The 18877-nt window shown below is 40.6% G+C and overlaps 1 protein-coding gene across 2 annotated transcripts in view; it reads left to right on the top strand.

Annotated features, from left to right (window-relative positions):
• The first annotated feature begins 8503 nt into the window (after positions 1–8503).
• SMYD1 (SET and MYND domain containing 1) overlaps positions 8504–18877 on the top strand; it is a 43618-nt gene continuing 33244 nt past the window's right edge. Inside the window, exon 1 of one of the 2 annotated variants that reach the window (XM_089531241.1) lies at positions 8504–8726. In XM_089531241.1, coding sequence (XP_089387367.1) covers positions 8605–8726 — 122 coding nt within the window. In that variant the 5' untranslated portion in view covers positions 8504–8604. The remainder of the gene's footprint in view (positions 8727–18877) is intronic. The other variant, XM_089531242.1, reaches the window with a different exon arrangement.

Below are 18877 nucleotides of genomic sequence, written 5' to 3'. Positions count from 1 at the left end.
GTGGAACTTGGGCCTTATACCCCTGGCATCATATACCCATTTGCCAATCCAAAGTGAGAGCATTCCCATTGTATCAGAAACTGTACCTGAATTAATAAACTATGAAGTGAGAAGGCTAAGGTTTTCTGTATCAGAATTAGAGGCATTAAAGGCAATAACATGTCAGTTGCTTTGAGTCTGAATGCGTAAGTGTTGTTTACGCTTCAGCAGAATCACTTCATTAATAGTCTCTTTTAGTAGATGAAAAATTTATTGCCATGATGTGGAATTAATATATATATTGTCCAGAGCTATGATGGCACTAATTCTATGTGCAGTTAATAAGGCAGCAGCAAAAATACAGGCATACTTCAGTTAACAAAGTTTCTGACAAAGAAACTCCTTTTTACAAAGTCTTTTTAAATCCATCTAACCTCCTCCATGCCCTCTGTCAAGCTGCAGGTTTTTAAAAGCAGCGTTGACATTGGGAGGATGATGAAGAACAGCTGTGAAAGCACAGACCTTTGGTGTTGGGTCGCAACAATACATCTGAGTAAACAGTGCAATAAAGCTTGAGCTGGAAAGGAGGAATTATACCCTAGCTGTGTGTGCCTGCCTACAACAGACAAGGTAAACAGGAATTGTCTCCAGCATACGAAAGAAGCAATATATCTATAAGTTTGGCCACTAAAATAGAAAGTTAAGAAAATTGGAGGCTGGTGAAAGAAGCAGATTTCAGGTGATCTTTAGATGGTTAAAAATGTTTTTGATTATTTATGCAAGGTTTGCCTAATCTGATTATTTCATTCCACATGTACATATTGTTATTTTTGGAGGAAAGGTTTGCTGAAATATGTTGAACTGCTCTTCTTTTTTGTGGTGTAGGAACCTATCCCTATTCTTGCCATGTTATTTCAGCCTCTGGTATCAAATCTTCTGTTAAAAAAGTAATGTCCTGGAACACGTCCGCTGTGATGACTTTGGTATACCTGCAGGATTATTTCAGTTTTGTTTTTTTAACAAAACTAGTTTTATCATTTGATATGGATTTCCGGACACAAATATTTAAGAAACAAGTCATCAGATTCTTCACCTAAGACAACCTTTCATGGACTGAAGTCCAATTCAGAAACCATGGCAGAGGATATTGTTGCTGTCTGGGTTGATTTAGTTGTCACCTTTGAGGCCTAAAAATATACATATAAAACACAGAGTATAATTTAGAGACTGTAGCATATAGAATATAAGATACAATGCAGAAAGCTTTCTTTATGTGTAATTGGATAATGACAACCCAGTTTCAGATAGAACACCTGTTCCATTGTAAGCAAGATAAGAGAACATCTACCAGACTTGATTGATAATAACCTCGCATGTGCAGAGCGATGACTGATGCAGTCTGCTGGAAGGCAGCCCAAACCCAAGATGTTACTATACATGTTAGTTTATATTATCTCTGCAGTAGTCTGGTTGGGGGAGAGTATTGTTGACATAAATAGAATTATCTTTGTTTTGAATGGATCATGTAGAATAGTTGATAGGTTGGGGAGAGAATAAAATGAGCTGAATAGAGAGAAAAATCAGGCTGCTCTCTAGTCTTAATCAGGAAAGATTGGTTGTACAGTAATACAGTCTCCAAGCTGTGTTGTTCCTAAATGATAAACTGCCAAGATATCCTGATACAAACAAATGTTTCTGAGAAGAGAATGAGAGAAATAACTAGGCTATACTAAATAGATATATACCCCAGTATGATTGTAATAACTGTCCATTATGGATGTATATAATGGATGCTGTTAGATTTAGCAATCCAACAACAATTTCAAGAATATTAAGCCTTGGAAACCTATGTGTGTGCACAGGTCCCTGTTTAGATATGTATAGTTCCTCAGCAGAGGACATGGTACTTCTTAATGGATAAATGGATGAGTGATATTTTATAAGATGGTAATTTTTCTCTAAGTGTTATCTGTCAAATAGCCTACTAAAGTGGTGCAAAGAGAAAGGTTTTTATCTTACTTGCCATATACTGTAATTGATTGTAATAAATGTATGAGACCTTACACACAATGTAGTGCAATGAAAATAATGGGTGCAAACATTGCTGTGTCTGTGTTTTTCCCCTAAGGGGAGAGTATATGTTTGTGTATCTATAACTATAATAAATAGCCTAAAATGACCAGATAGTCTGCTCATTCTCTCATATAAATGTCCTGAGATTCCAGTACTTAAGAATGTTTAAGTGGAGTGTTCATGTTAACTCTTTCTGTCTGGATTTCACCGCCATACATACACAGGCATCCAAAAGATTATGAGGGGACTCCAGACCCAGACAGAATACAGATTATCTGACAAATGGCAAAAGATCCCCAATCCCTCAGTCTAAAGAGGTATGGGTGGGGAACAATGCCTGTTTTAATATAGAATCAAGACATCTAGCATTTTCTAGTAGATTGTAACAAGCAAGGATGCTAATAAGTCAAATGCAGCTTACCAGCCAGGAGAAGATCACTCTGTGTGCGAGTCTGTTTACACTGGTAACACTTCATCACCACTGAATATGTTTACTGTGATCTGTGAGATGAATACTTACTTATTCATTGGATTTTTTTTTTACAAGTACAATGGATCTTTCCCATCCATGGGGGTTCAGTTCTGAGGCCCTCCATAGATAGGAAACAATGTGGATGCTGCCCCATATTCAGTGGGTGTTGATGTGCACATGTCCGCATCAGTGTGTCTGTGTGCACACACAACCATTGAATAACATAGGGCATGGCGATCTGCAGGTTACTAATCTGCCAATAGGCAAACCCACTGTAGGCTACTATACATTGCAGGTGAGTAAGTGAGTTGGCACTTTGTATGGTATCTTTCCCCAAAGTCACACAAGGATTGAGATTAGTTGTAATAATTATGAACTTCTCTCTTAGTAAACTCTTTAAACGCTCGGATTCCTTATGATTGGGCAGGCTATAAATAATAATAATAATAATAATAATAATAATAATAATAATAATAATTTAAGGCTGCAGTCCTCCACCCACTTTGCTTATAGCAAGACTTTTTGAACCCAAGAAGTCATATTCTGAATAGATGTGCATAGAATTGAAGCTCCAAGTTAGCGTCAGTCTGCATTCTACTTGTTGATCTTGGTACAAGCACATTTTATTGAGCAGTCATGTGTCCCATAAAACTTCATTTTCAGAAATCACAAAGTTGTAGCATATTCTGCCTATTACCTCCTACAGATGCACTCACAACCATTCCTCACTCCCTAGACACACAACATCCATTTTGAAGAATAGAGGGGTTTTATTTTAGCTCAATACATGGCATTCCCGTTTGCCATGGTCCATACTCAAAGCATGTAAAAGTTACTTTTTTGGACTACAACTTCTAGAATCCCTACGTGACCATGCTGCTGAGGGATTCTGGAAGCTGTAGTTAAAAAGTAACTTTTATAAACTCTCTCCATACCTCAGATGAGACAATTTGATGTGACTGGTAATCTGACTACTTGAAATATGTGTTACTCAGAAAGTTCAGAAAATAACAAAAGGTTGTGTGATACATTAAAGACCAACAAATTTTATTTGCCATAAGCTTTTGTGGACTCCAATGAACTTCTTTAGATACAGGCCATGAACGTTTATGCCACATAAAACTTGACAGTCTTTAAAAGTGGCACAGGACTTTTTGTTGTTTTTTCTGCAACAGATTAAGATTATCCCCTGAGTATATAGTTGTGCAGATTAACACTCCGACAAAAATCTCATTTTCCACACATGTTAAAATTTAAAAGTATATAGTATTTTCCCTCTATTTCCTAAAAGAGGCCCTTACTATTTTTCAAAAGTTAATGCATGAAGTTGTGACTATTTTGTACTCAAGCCAGTGAGACTCGAATTAATTACAATTAACTTTGCTTTTGGTTAATGCAATTAACTTCAGTTAAATCAGAACCATTAGTGACTTTATTTTTGCAATACCATTATTGTTCAGCAGAGAAAAGCCATATCAAGTTTCGATATGCCAAATTCTGAATTCTTAGTGATTTTTAGGACAGTGGTTGGCAGATGTTTCACCACATGATGGTGCTATTTTACTCAGTTCTCTCTGAAGGCACCAGATCCTGTCTGATCTTGGAAGCTTAGCAGGGTCAGCCCTGGTTAGAACTTGGACGTGAGACAACCAGTGAATACCAAGTGTACCATGTTTTTGTTGTTAGCTGCCCTTGAGTCAATCTTGATCCATGGTGACATCTCCAAGACGCCCTGTCCTCCACTGCTCTGCTTAGTTCCTGTACATTCATACTCATGACCACCTTAATAGAGTCCATCCATTTAGCATGTGGCCTTTGATGCAAGCTACAGGAAAAGAGATTCCACCTGAACATTAGGAGGAACTTCCTGACAGTAAGGGCTGTTCGACAGTGGAATGCACTTCCTCGGAGTGTAGTGGAGTCTCCTTCCTTGGAGGTTTTTAAACAGAGGCTGGATGGCCATCTGTCAGGGATGCTTTGATTTGGATTTCCTGCATGGCAGGGGGTTGGACTGGATGGCCCTAGTGGTCTCTTCCAACTCTACGATTCTATGATTCTATTCCTTTCTTTCTACTTCCCTCCACCTTTCCTAGCATTATTGTTTTTTACAATGAATAGTTCCTTCTTATGACCTGTCTGAAGTATGGCAATGTACGTTTTGTTATCTTGGCTTCCAGAGAGATTTGTGGCGTAATCTGCTCTACGTCCCATTCATTTGTCTATTTTTGGCTTTTGCACTTGATCTTCCTTAGTAGTTGTTCCAGGTCTGGGAGGTTTTCTGTAGTTAAAAAGTAACTTTTATAAACACTTATGGCGTCATCTACATATCTTAAACACTCCCTCCTATTTTCACTCCTCCTTCTTCTGTGTCCAGGACTTTTCTTACAATATGTTCTGCATATAAGTTGAACGGGTAGGGTGTACCTGTAGGCTTTATTTCAGAGGAGGGAACTGGCAAAACCACCTTGCCTAATTCCTTGTCTAAGAAAACCCTATAGAATTCATGGGGTTCCATAAGTCAGATAACTTGAAGGCACACACACAAACAAACAAACACAAACACACTCTGACCTGAGATAAGAATGCAATCAACAAATTAGTGGAATATGTTCGTACCAGTGGTATAATAGATAAATTCAGTAATAAACCCCACCTCCAACAGGTCAAGTCTATGCCTAGTTTCGTAGCTGTGATATGTCTTGAAATCCGTGCCCCAGCTGGCATTTAACAAGCTGCACTTTTAGCACGACATTTATTTCCATTAAAGGTTTTCCTTCAGTTTTCTACATTCTAATCTTGGGATTTTTCAAAATGTATAGAAAAAACAAAACGGAGCAGCATGGACCATAATCAGGGATGATAAGTGTTGTAGTTCGACAACATCTGGAAGGCCATAGGTTTATCCCTGCTGCAACATAAAACAGGAGGGATGATGGAAACCTTGTCTTAAAGTCCATGATTACTCAGCATACCTTTCTAGGAAGGAAGAAGGGGAAGGTAACTTTGGCATGTTACAGACTGCCAAAATAAAGCTGCTTCGTGTCTCTTTGGAGGTATGCTATTTAAATGATGCATGGGTCCTAAGAGTCCGGAGGTCGCACCAAAGCCTCACTCCATTCCTAAGCACTGGAGTGAAGCTTTGGTGCAGCTTCCGGATTCTTAGGACCCATGCATCATTTAAATAGCTTACCTCCAGAGAGACCCAAAGCAGCTTTATTTTGGCAGTCTGTAACAGGCCTTTATAAGGTGGTGGTGGTGGTGGTGGGGGGGGGAGGAATAGAATAGGGTAGAGTAAGCAGATGAGAAGCTTCAGTTTCTCTGTCTGCTAATGCTCAGGTGTTAAATTCACCTCTCTAGAAAGACAAATAGATGGAGGAATTAGTCAAGATCAGAACAATTGATATAATTGCCAACAATACATTGAAAAGTTAATAAGTTTAAGAAGATCATGAAAAAGAGCATATAAGAGGAAAGCTCTGTGTATTTAGTTTCGGACGAGCTGCTTTGGGGCTGAGATTGAGATCTGGAAGGAAGGGAGGAAAAGGTGTTCTATAAAGGCTTCCAAATCTATAAATCCTCTCCAGATCCTTTCCATGCATTTTAATTCACAAGAGCTCTTATCACCTGCATTTTTGTGCACACCCACAATCCTATAGTGAATCAAGAAGAAGAAGGAGAAGAAGACATATAAAGGATGCATTTATACCATGCTATACAGTACTTTTATTTCTAGGTTGGAAGAGCTGTGAATAACCCACTCACTCCATCCCAGTATCTTTTTGGTTGCTGACAGTTCTGTGGACTAAATAAAAAATTCAACTCACACACACATGCACACAAGTCTGTTTGAGGTATGTATGTGTTTGCTAACCTGGAAGGCATTCCACTTGAAGAAGAAAAGGAGAAAACCCATTAAAAAAATTAATGCCACTAAGTGCCATACACTTCATCTGTGCCCAGAGTATATTGGAGAAGATAGTATGCTGCAAGTTGCTGGAACTGAAATTGTCTGAACAAGGAAAGTTCCATTATAACAAGATGTGTGTGTGTGCTGTGAAAATCACATATTGCAGGCTACGAAGTGAGCGTGGCTGTCATACATTTCTTTTCCTGCTAGCTTTTCCTTTCTACAGAACTGATACTGTTTGCTCACTCAGTTTTATGAAGAATCCAGACAGCATTGCTGCCAAATCACTGCAATGTATTGTTCTTTCCTCACATTTTAAACATAACCATCAGGTGTGAGTGCAGAATTAGCCTTGGCAGAAGGAATGGGCGATTTGTGGCCCTCCAAACATCCTTGGACTGCTACTTGCAGCTGCCCTAGATACTCTGGTTAAGGCAGATGGAAGCCATAGTTCAATAACATCTGGATTTGTTTTTTTAAAAATAATTTTTATTGGTAATTAATTCGAACAATCCAACAATTAATTAAACAAAAGAAAAAAACAAACAAACTATCCACGTACAAATGAACTCCACCCATTTCACATACATATACCATACCCAAACCTTCTTTCCTCCCTGTTCTTAACCTTCTTACTTCCTTCTTATCCTACTTCAACTCTCTCTTCCTTCATCACCTACTCCTCCACCTCCTCTTCTAAAACCTCCTTAAACACTCAATCTCCTCACTAATCTTTTTATCTATCCCTTCATACATCCACTTCCTACTCTAACCTTCTACCCTTTCTCCGACCTTCTATTACTTACCCGCTTTCTCTTGATCCTACCTAACCTTCATCCTATCTCTATCCACACTCAATCTTCTGTACCCTTTCATACTTTCTTAACTTCCTTCCTCTCTAATATATTTCCATTTTCCTTGCATCCCTTTTATAAAACATCTTTAAGCTTTTTCGAGTAAACCTTCTAGTTTCATATTCTATACCATATTAGACTATAACCTTTTAATTATTCCTTTAGCCTTTGACCTCACTACAAATGCCTAATTCACTTCGTCACTTTATTTTCCTAATATTCATTACTCCTTACCATATTCTTGATCTATTACAGTTACGCTTCCCCATTGCTCCCTCATATGCTCAAAAACCACTCTCAGAATTTTGCGTTGATTTATTCTTTTGAGATTTGTGTCTATTTTGGATTTGTAAATCAATACAAACTATTGCCCATCCTTGTTAGGAAGCAGCGGTGTGGAAAATTATGCAGAATACTGAAAGTTGAACATAAAATATGAATAATAGCATTAACCATGCACATTTGTTGTGGGATTCATCTGTTTCAGAACACAGAATTTGGCTTAACTTGAATGTTATTTTTTATTGTTATTTTAGCACACAAGACCTACCTATACTCCTGAGCAGGTTGGTATTGGCTTGAGTATATCCTAACATTTACCCAAGGGATGAGCAAAGATGTCACGTCTGCTTTAGGAAGAGGTGCCAGATTTCTGTGAGACCTTTTAGTTCCTTCCACCCACTTCAACCAGACGTTCATCTGGTGTCTTGTGAGCAATTGCTATGCTTACAAGAAGGATGTTTCTAGTCTGCAATCTTCCAAAATACAGCGACACACACAAGTCTCTTGTGTAAGACAAGTGTAGCATTGTTTAATTTCTTTTTAAAAGAGAGCAGATAGCATTGAATCTTCCTGTGCGTTGCATACCAGCCATACTACTTCGCACTTTCTCAGCTGTTGGCCCCTGACAGGCAGAAGCATGTGGTTTCTAAAAATACTTTCAAGAACACACATTATCTTCCTAGCAGAAGAGTGTAAACTAAATGTTTGTGGCTGTTTCAAGCCCAAGAATATCCAGTTTAGAAAAGAAGGTTGTTGTTTTTTTTCATTGTGGCAATGAAGCAAACACTGACCGCTTGTAGCTGACCTTTTGTCTCCCTCTATCTCCCATAAAGACACTTTGATAAACTGAATAATTCCTCCCTCCTTTCCCTATGGAAATACAATGCTAGTTGGGAAGTGTAGAGAGACAGCCCATTTATAGGAGTGGTCCTTTGGAAGCCTGGAAGCCTTTAAAGAGCAGGACTGATAAGAGATTTGAGTCACTTGGAATTGTCCTGTGCTAAAAGCTTGGATACCTTAAGGTTACAAAAGGAGGCATGGACACAGTGGAAGTGTTCGAGACTGAAGGCAAAGGCAGGGGACTGAAGGCAGCAAAGGAGTTTTGGGCAGGAGATGTCATTTTTGCAGAACGAGCCTATGCTGCAGTAGTATTTGACAGGTAAGATGGAAAAAAAATCAACTATGGTGTTACTGTGAAGCAGGGAGTGGCTATGGCAGAAAGCTGGTGTGGAACTGACTGGTTGGAATTCATAACAGAAGGATTTTATATGACTTGCTATATAGTTTATTAATGAGAAGATGGGCATTTCAGGATGGGAGAGATGCTCCTAGGAACTTGATCTAGTCCAGAGTGAACTAGCAGAGTGGCTAAGAGACTGAGTTGGCTGGAAACTTGTAGAGTGGCCTTAGGCAAGTTCCTAAACCTTGGCCTCATCCTCCCAACAAGAAACATAGGATTTCTGTGCAGTTCTGCCTCTTACTTCAAGACATGGGCAAACCTCTCCAGTTCATCTCTTTGAATAATGCTAATTATTCCCTTGGAGCTCTCATTTCTTGACTCCTATTCACCCAGACCTCTGACAGAATCTCTCTTCCTGTTCACACACGTGTACATGGATATAAAGAGCCCTTTGCTTGCATCTTGACCCATGAGAGAAAATGGCTCAGATGCTGCATACTGATGAATCGAACTTGTGATCAGCATTGGTGCCAGGTGCTGAGTAGACACACAGTTACAGCAGTTTGATATCATATTAAATTGTCATAGGTCCATCCTATAGGAATCATGGGGTTTGTAGTTTGGTGGGGTACTTAGAATTCTTTGTTGGAGAGCTCTAGTGTTTCTTTCCATTTATCCCTCCACATTTACTGGAGTTAGGGGCACAGGACCTCAGTGAATGTGAAATAACAAATAACATAACAAATAACAACAAAACCACTATGCTTTTATCTGAGAGAACACATCTCTAACAATCTCTAGGTCCTCCAGTGCACTTCTGTGGTCAACATCTGCCAGATATTGACCATAGAACTGCACTGGAGGAGTTATAAATGCCTAGTGGAGTGTTCGCTCTAGGAATCTCTAGGTCCTGCAGTGCAACTTTTGGTTCAAGTTGAGCATAGAGTTGTGCTGGAGGACCTAGATATTCCAGAGAAAACATATTAATAAAATTCACAAATCTGCAAAGTCAAAGTCACAAACGTGGAGGGACGAGTATATATTTAAAACAAAACAAAGAGTTTGACTTCAAACCATGTAAGAGATTCTCTTGTAAGAGACTGGGTAGATTTAAAATATATAGAAAATTAGAATGCCCAAGTTGTTTGTTGATTATGAACAGATTTTCCCAAATATTTTAAAATCAGAAGGATGTAAACCAGGAATGGGAATCATGCAGATCTCCAGATGTTGTTGGACTGCAATTTCCAGCAGCCTTAGTCAGTATAATCAATGACAAAGAATGCTGAGAGATGCAGTTCAGCAACATCTGGAAGGCTTCTTGATTCCTACCCCTGATCTAAATGCAATTCATGATATGTCACTTGTTCCAGGAGTTCAACCCCTCCACTAAGTGTCACCAGTAGTTTCCAGAATGCAATGTTCTGGAAACTGAAGAACACATTCTAATGTTGGTCTCAATCTATCATGTGTTGGCATCATCTCCTAGTGTCTCCTGTTACAGTCAAGACATTTGTATGTACAGAAGAGCAATGGTTGTTTGCCATGATGCAATAAGCTACTGTCCTACACCCAAGAAAAACTTACATCATTACTTATGAAGGTTATGGTGAAAGAATTGTTAATGGAATAGGGATTATTGTGATTGTGGAAGTCATAAAAGGCAACACATAGCTCTGTACAGTAATACAGTGGGCCCTCGCCTTACGCGGGGATCCGTTCCGGATCCCTCAGCGTAAGGCGAATTCCGCCTATGCTCAAGCCCCATTGTAAACAATGGGGCTCGTGCACGGCAGCGCGGCGGCACGGCGGCGCGTGGGGCGCAATGGGCGCAGGCGCCCATTCAATTGAATGGGACGTGCCGCCCCTTCTGCCCCGCGCGTGCCCCGCGGCTTGAGCGCATATGCTCAAGCCGCGTAAGGCCCGCCCGCGTATGACACGGGCGCGCTGTATTCCTAATGTTACAAATGCAGTTATTTTGGATGATACTAGTTCTTCGCAGTGGTTCTCAACCTTCCTAATGCCAGGACCCTTTAATACAGTTCCTCATGTTGTAGTGACCCCAACCATACAATTATTTTCATTGCTACATGCAAATATGTGTTTTCCGATGGTCTTAGGCGACCCCTGTGAAAGGGTTGTTCAAGTTTCTAGACAGAGGTGAATTGATCCAAATGGTTGTATCCACACTGCACAGTATATATAGCATTTTGACACCACATTAAGTGCCATGATTCCATCCTGTGGAAACCTAAGGATTGTAGTTTGGTGAGATACTTAGAATTCTTTGTAGACAGAATTCTTGAGCTCTCCAATGGAGAAATCTAAGTACAGTGGGACTTGGGTATTTGCAGATTTGCCATCTGTGGATTTAAGCATCTGCATATGGCAAGCCCATGTTGTCCCCAATGGTGGTGTGTGCATGTGACTGTGTCATTAGGGACAGCATCCATTGTCCCCAGTAGTGGTGCATCCACATGGCCACAGTACCATTGGAGACAACAGGGGCTTACCTAAGGGATGGTGGCACCACTGCTCCTCAGACATCTGCCTTTCAACATTAACAGACTGTGGCATTCATCTGTGCCCCATTAAATGCTGAAAAGATTATGTGAGTGGGGCAAGGTGCAGTGGGAGGAGAAAGGAGAGGCCCAGATTTTAAAAAAATCAAATTAAAAAAATTAAATTAAGTTTTAATATTTGTTAAAAAAAATTCTTTAAAAAATCACTGTTTACCAAATTTTCACTTCAAGCACAGGAAACTATGCATATGTAGATGCACTGAGGTTGTGTGTATGACATTATAATTAAAAGATATAATTTTAATTTTGCTAGTTGTTTTGTGTCACAACTATTGCCATGGCATTCAGTGATATGCAGGAATGATGATTTATGAGTAACATTAGTACAAAAGCTAATCCTAAAGACTTTGGTGGTGGATGGGAGGAAGTTGGTGGTGTGTGTGTGGCACCATGAGTTACTGCACCAGGTGACATCAATCTGAGTGATGCCAATGGTGAAGAAAGCCAGATTTTAGCATTTCTGCAGCACCACCAAGTGTGAAGTGGGTAGAATTCCTACACAGCAGAATCATATGTGACAGGATCAACATTGTTCTTAGGCAGAATGGGGCAGCTGCTGCAGGTGGCAAGTGTTAAGCAGCAGAAGAAAACATGAAGTAGCAGGGCTGTTTATACTGTGTTGCCTGTCCAGAACCCTTATCTGCCCTTATGGAATGTATAAAGCTGCCCCATGTTCACTGTTGAAGTAAAACTCAACTGCTACACATTGTATCTGTGCAAGAAATTGAATGAGGAGGAGAACCACCCTTTTCCCTGTCACAGGCCTGGTACAGATGGCCCTTTTAGATGCCCTTGTCATCTGCTAGGGGTTGCCTGGGGGCGGAGCGCCCACATGCCGTGCAACCCTCACACATGATGAGGGCGTAACAATGGTGGTGCCCTGAATACATGGGCATTATGAAGTGTCACGTGGCATCAGCACAGCACAGCATGGCACTTACGTTACAACTGCACCCTTTGCGCACTTGTTACGCCGCTGCCGCAGCTTCAAAATATCCTACAAAAAGCAGGTTCTTTTTCCGCCGGTGGGAAGCCACGCAGTTTGCTGGCTGCAGCTTCCCTCCGGTGAAAAAACAGACTCTAGCAGGCCACCCTTTTGGGGTGGTCTGTACCGCGCCTAAGGCAGCAAAATGCCTTGCATCAGCCCTTCTATATGTATTTCCTGAGAAGTAAGACTTACCTTGTGCAGATCTGCAGAGATTATCCTATTCCTTTTTTGTTTATAGCTGCATCCCCTACTAAATAGTTGGCATTATTGGTGAAAAAAAGACTGCAACCAAGGAACCAGATATTAAAGTGGGGTGTTTGTGTGTATTCATGTGTTCAAATCAGTGATGCCCCCTTACAGCAAGATGGCATCTCAGAGCATTACATTCACTGAGGAAGAGAGAGTCTTAAATCTGTCAAGATTGAAAGTTAACAACTCAGTGAAGGCCACTTTCTTCTCGACAATCCAGGGATTGAACAGAGTTCAGTTTCTTCTTCAGAGCTTGGAAGTATTATTTGATTGTAGTACAGTTTCAAGAGTTCAGCTTGTCATACTGGCTGAAGGATTCTAGGGATTGTAGTTCAGAAAGCCAACTTTTTAGGGCCCTGTTTCTGTTGTACTGCCAGCCACAATAAGATGATGCAGCAAGGAATAATAAACTGCACAATGCATTTATTATGTTTCAGGAAAAGGTTTTCCCCCAAGTGGTAAAAGATATTTTTAGCCATTGGAAAGTAAACATGGATTTAATTTTCAGATCTCATTATAAAGCACTTCTCTCTGATGAAAGCCATTGTGAAAAGCAAAGGTGCACATCCTGTTGGTGGCATATGCACACTCGTTTGCTTTACACTTGTGTATGCCCTTTTTGGTTGCTGTGGAGGTTGGTATTCTTCTTAAGCAGTAACCAAAACCCCCTGGACTTACTGCACAGCCTATGAAGCACATGTACCCCCTTTCCATGCTTTGTGGGTAATGGGAAGGATAAGAGATGGGCCTGGCTATGTCCCTGTGGCCAGAGACAAAATTATTACTGAAATCCACTGTCTCCCTGGACTGTGGTAATCCTTTTGTACTTGGGTAAGGGGATATAGGGAGCCAGCATGGTGTAATGGTTTGAGCATTGGACTATGACTCTGGAAACCAGGGTTTGAATCCCTTCTCGCTGGGTGATCTTGGACATGTCACACTCTCTCAGCCTCAGGGGATGGCAGTGGCAAACCCCCTCTGAAGAAACTTGCCAAGAAAGCCCCATGATAGGTTCATTTTAGGGTTTTCATAAGTTGAAAGACTTGAAGACGCACAACAGCAAGGGGCATATAGCTTTTCCTATCCTGCCTGCTCTCCCTGAGGCATGGAATGGCCATGTGTTTATGGGGGGGAGGTGGGGGTTAGAGGTTGTAGCCCATGTGTGCTAACTAGAGGGAATATGCATTCTCCTTAACATCTAATTTGACCCCAAGTATTACTTTTCAGATCAGATGCATATAATGGAGTGGAAATGATGGACCAACATATATATTCCGTTGGTATGTGAGAATGTCAATTCAAAATCAAAATCCTTTGTGTATGGAAATGATTGTCTGAAGTCTGTGAAAGTGCTGCCAACTTCTTTCTTTCAGTTAATCTCAAAGATGCTACAAGATCTCTCTGCATACTGATTCTTACAGACTAACACAGCTATATCTTTGAATCCACCAGATCAGGTCATTTTCTCCCTCCTGGATTTTTGTCACAACACACCCACAATGTACAGTGGTGGGGACCCAGGACAACAGCGTTTGTTCTATGCAAACTGGGAAACACTCTCCTATGATAGTGGCTTCTAATCACACATGCATCAATAGTACACATGTTTGGAAAAGTATAGGGCATTCTGGAAAGGGCAAAATGGGGCTATTAATAACAACAGGATGGCACAAGGGTGCAACATGATTGGCTCTCAGCTCGTTGTCAGAAAAATGATCAACTGTGAGTGTTGCCTTGAATCTATGTAGTCACTACAGTGTTGATGATGAAGGAATGATTTGCTATCAGATCCTCTTCTTTCCCCTTCTCCTGTTTCACCTCCTTGCTTCCTGGCATACCCTGTTCCCCATGTGTCATTGGTGACAGCATAAAAAAAGTTGCACCCCTTCAGGGCTGTGGGCTCTCAAGGGACACTGTGTCTTTTCTGCCTGTTGCCAATTCACGCAACCAAGTTATCCACACAGCTCATCAAGAAAAGTCGTATAAGGACCAAACTAGATATTAAGGGGAATCTGCATTCCCTAGAATCAACCTATTTCCCACTGACAGCAGGATTTGCTCAGAGATGCATGCTTTAGTCATCAGACTTGCAAACTGAGTCCCTGGCGGCATTCAGAATCATTTCTTTTTGTCCTGAGGAGATATGGATTGCTGCACTGATGCATATTGGGTTTGTTGTACCCATTGTGTTTTGGGGCCATGAATGTCTTCGAGTCATTGTAACCCCTTTGTTATTCACACATGCCATTGTTTCAGGATAAAATGGAGCCGCCTCCATTTCCTTGAAAAATACAGAGCGATCCAAATTAATTTGGAAGCTTATTCAGTATCGTTTTTATGCTGAAGATGTGGATCCATGAGGATTTTCCAGGAAAACTTGGGGGTGGAGTGGGGAAATGTTATCAAATATCCCAGGTAAAGTGGGGTTTTTGCCACATACCCCAGTGCATTGAGTGCATTTGGGACATGTGTGAACAAGGATTCAACCTGGATTCATCCTGGATTATTTTTGTGTGTGAACGGGGTCCCTAGTTCCCTTCCAATGACAAAACAAAGAATGCTGGATACAAGGTTTATAGATGAATAAAATGATGTGCTGTGACAAGCAGATGTCTTTCACCAAAACAAAACATGATAAAGGTATAACTTAGTTTGACCTAATCTGAATTTAGTTTTCATAGGAATGGGAAACAAATATAAATTGTTATTTATTTCCTGACCAAAAACTTATTTCCTTACAATTGGGAAACCTGAGTGGGAAGAATGACATAAAGGCAAGAATTTTGCATGTTTTTTCTATGGTGTTTCCACCTAGCAAAGTGTTTGGAAATTATTATGTACAGAAATGCACATGGGTTTTTGTACCAAAACCATGTTTTTCATGCCAAAAACAAATAATAATAATAATAATAATAATAATAATAATAACTTTATTATGGCCATTTGGCCAGCACAATTACAAAATTCCAGTTTAAAACACAACAGATTAGAGAATATAAACAAATTACAGTCTATAAAAAGTAAGGATAAAAAGCAATGATAGGACAGCATGATCAGGCAAACACACAACAATGAGTAGGCTGCCATCACCTTGCAAACAACTCTATCATATTATGTAAAAGAGGACCACATTCATGACATATTGGTTCAAAATTCACAAACATATCCCCTATCCAAGCAAGAGTTAAACTACAAAGTGCCATTAATCAGATGCAATTGATTACTAATTTACAAATTTTACCGTTAAATCAAGCCCTCTGTACAGATTTTGAGATTATATTATAACATATTACATCTGTTTAACAAACTGTTTACGATTTGCAATGGCAGCTGCAAAGAATTGTGCAACTGCTTGCGTTATACCTTCCTTCTGATCTGCAAGTAGAAAATTTGTATAAAATTTCTCTTGTCTGCCTGGAAACTGCAGCACAATTGGTGTTATATACAAAGAACAGCCAAAGAGTACATGATTAATATTTTCGATTTCCTCTGAGCCACAAGGACAGTATCTGTGTTCGTAAGGGACCTTTTTAAATCTGCCCTCCAGGACTGCTGAGGGTAAGATGTTAAACCTTGCTGACATGAAAGCTCTTCTAAATTTCGGGACATTCAAATTCTCAAAATATTTCGCACATTGGCCAGGTCTACTGGATTCCCTAACAGGATGTAAAGTTAGTTGGCTTATATGAGTCTGGAAATCAATATCCTTGAGCCAAAAACAAACAAACAAATGAAAAAACTCACTGAAAACCCTTTTAAGGGGCTGGTACACACTGGCGGCGAAACGCCACCCCTATTTACTGCGCAGCATTGTCGCAGCAACCAAACCACGGGGCAACACTGTGCAGCAAAAAAGCCATCTGGAGCGTCTTATTTTTTGCGGCGTTGCAAGCAGGAAGGGGCGCCACCATGATGCTACTTCCAGTCAGCAACATCTGTATGCCAGCGTCGTCATCATGGCAGCTCCCGTGTGGATGGGAGGCCGCCATGATGCCGGCGTCTGTACAGATTAGGGTTCCGGAGCGTGCGGTTGCTGCCACTCTGGAACCCTAAAATCAGCACCACCACACCACTTCCTGCCCGTGTGTACTGAGGTAACTTTTTTTGGTACAAAATAGTGGATTTTGTTCAAAAACTATAAATTTCACTCAAAACAAAGTTTCTTGGAAAAGTGCTTTTTGTATGAAAATTATGGGGTTTTTTTAACACAGAAAACCCCCTGCACACCCACATGAGTGTTTCCATACATAATTAGTGGATTTTGTACAAAAAACATCACCCCCCAACCAGCCTAAGAATAATGGGAATTGTAGTTCAACACCTCTGAAAGGCACTCTGAGTTGCAGACAGCAGGCCTATGTATGTAACAAGTAATTAAATGTGAACCAGTGTATCCCACACTATAGACTGTGGTGGAAAAGGCAAAGCCTGGTTTTCAGCATCTCAAAAGACTGGAGACAGCTGCTGAAGACTGTCCAGGGAGAGGCACTGGCCTAAATCCAATTGCAAGTTCCAACCAGGGCAGAGCATTGCATCAATTGTTTAATGGCAAGCCAGCACTTCTGTAAAGGAAACATAATTGATTTAAGTCCCATTGATTGCTAGTTGGGTCTAGCCATTAGATGTGGACCACTGTGCTTCTTGTGATGGCTTGGCACTGAATAAACATTAAATAACAGCAAACAGTTGAAAAAGCATTGAAAGGATTCTTCATTTTTTTTTCTCCATTTGGATTTTTCTAGTTCCTTTTGCCTTCTATTAATGACTAGAAAATCAGCAGCAATTGTATAATCTTGAACTTAGAATAGAATTAACACCTGAGAGATGAAAGTCAATGAAATTTCAATCCAGGATGGTACAGTCCCCTGCCTTAAAACACTGAAATGTCACGACTTTATTATTTAGAATCAGTACCATCTTACTATTAAAGATGGTTCAGTTCTTTGAGTGCTAACAGAGTTGATGGATTTATGTTGTCTGTTTCTCTCTCTCTCTGGTAAAGCGTTGCAGCCAAGACTTGGAGAAGGGCAAATATAAGAAGGACAAGAAACATGAGGTTCATTTCAGAGATGCCAGACGTCCATGTCTAGTGAATTCAGATGGAGTGAGGAGAGTGAAAAAAACAAACAAAACTCTTTTAGGAAAGGGCACTAACCTCATATTTAAAAGAGATGATGTGATTCCAGAACAAAATTTTATCAAAGATGATTGGATTAGAATTCTGTATTGTGTGTGTGACCGAGGATGTGTGTATGTACAGTATCTTTGATCGATCCCTTCTATGTATGCATCCATACATGTGGTAGGCTGAGCATGTGGTAGGCTGAGCATGATCAAATCCACAAGGGTCCCTTTCACACTATATAGTTATAGTGCTATGATTCCCCTTTAACTACCAGGGATGCATCCTATGGAATCCTTTGGTTGTGGGTTGGGGAGACCCCAGAGATCCTTAAATTGCAAATACCAGAATTCAGTAGAATGGGTCTATGGAGATTATCAGATGAGTGAAAACTGGGGAAGAAAAAGGCATACTCCCAGCAAAGTTGTGCAATCGCGTTGAAGATTTTCAGACAACGTAGCGCTTATCCAGGACTTAACCCATGAAGATCTAGGAATGCTCCAGCAATAAAGCATTCCTGGGACTTCCCCGTGAATGTTTTGTTGCTGGAGTATTCCTGGATCTTCATGGGTTAAGTCCTGGATAAGCACGGTGTATCTGAAAATCTTTAACACAATTGCGTGACTTTGCTGGGAGTATGCCTCCCCCCCCCCCCCCCGTCTGATAATCTTCATAGGCAGCTGAAGAGGAATCACAGCACTATAGTTGCATAGTGTCAAAGGGCCCCCTTCTTTAGTGTGTATTCCACTGTCCCTGTCCTCAGTGTCTGCCAATTCAGTATATCACAAAAGGAATCCACTGGCCTTGTGTGTACAAATTTACAGATCCCACCCCCAACCAGAAATGGTGAGTGATTGTTTTCTTCATTGACTGTCTTAATGAAGCAGTTAGCTTTCCAAATCCCCCTTTAATCTAGTCATTCAAAGAACATTATGTTGTCTTGTGAACATGGATCTGGGGGGAGGGCAAGGCAGTTCACACACACACCACTGAGTGGCACCAACCTTAATGACACCACTACTGCCAAGGGCTTTGGAGACCACAAATGTGGGGTTCAGGGGTCACATGGGGCCTATGGACTGCATTTTCCTTCATCTGAAGCATAGATAATGGAAGGCTTCCCAGTTTGCCTGCTCACACAAAGAGAGGAGTGAGGCAGCTACGTGAATATAAACGTCTGATCTTGATC

This window comes from Sceloporus occidentalis, unplaced genomic scaffold (genome assembly GCF_023333645.1).
Source record: "Sceloporus occidentalis isolate IW3139 unplaced genomic scaffold, rSceOcc1.0.p SCAF_7, whole genome shotgun sequence".
NCBI classification, from domain to species: Eukaryota; Metazoa; Chordata; class Lepidosauria; order Squamata; family Phrynosomatidae; genus Sceloporus; species Sceloporus occidentalis.
The sequence above is the reverse complement of the archived record's forward strand: the minus strand, read 5'-3'. Positions and strand labels throughout refer to the sequence as shown.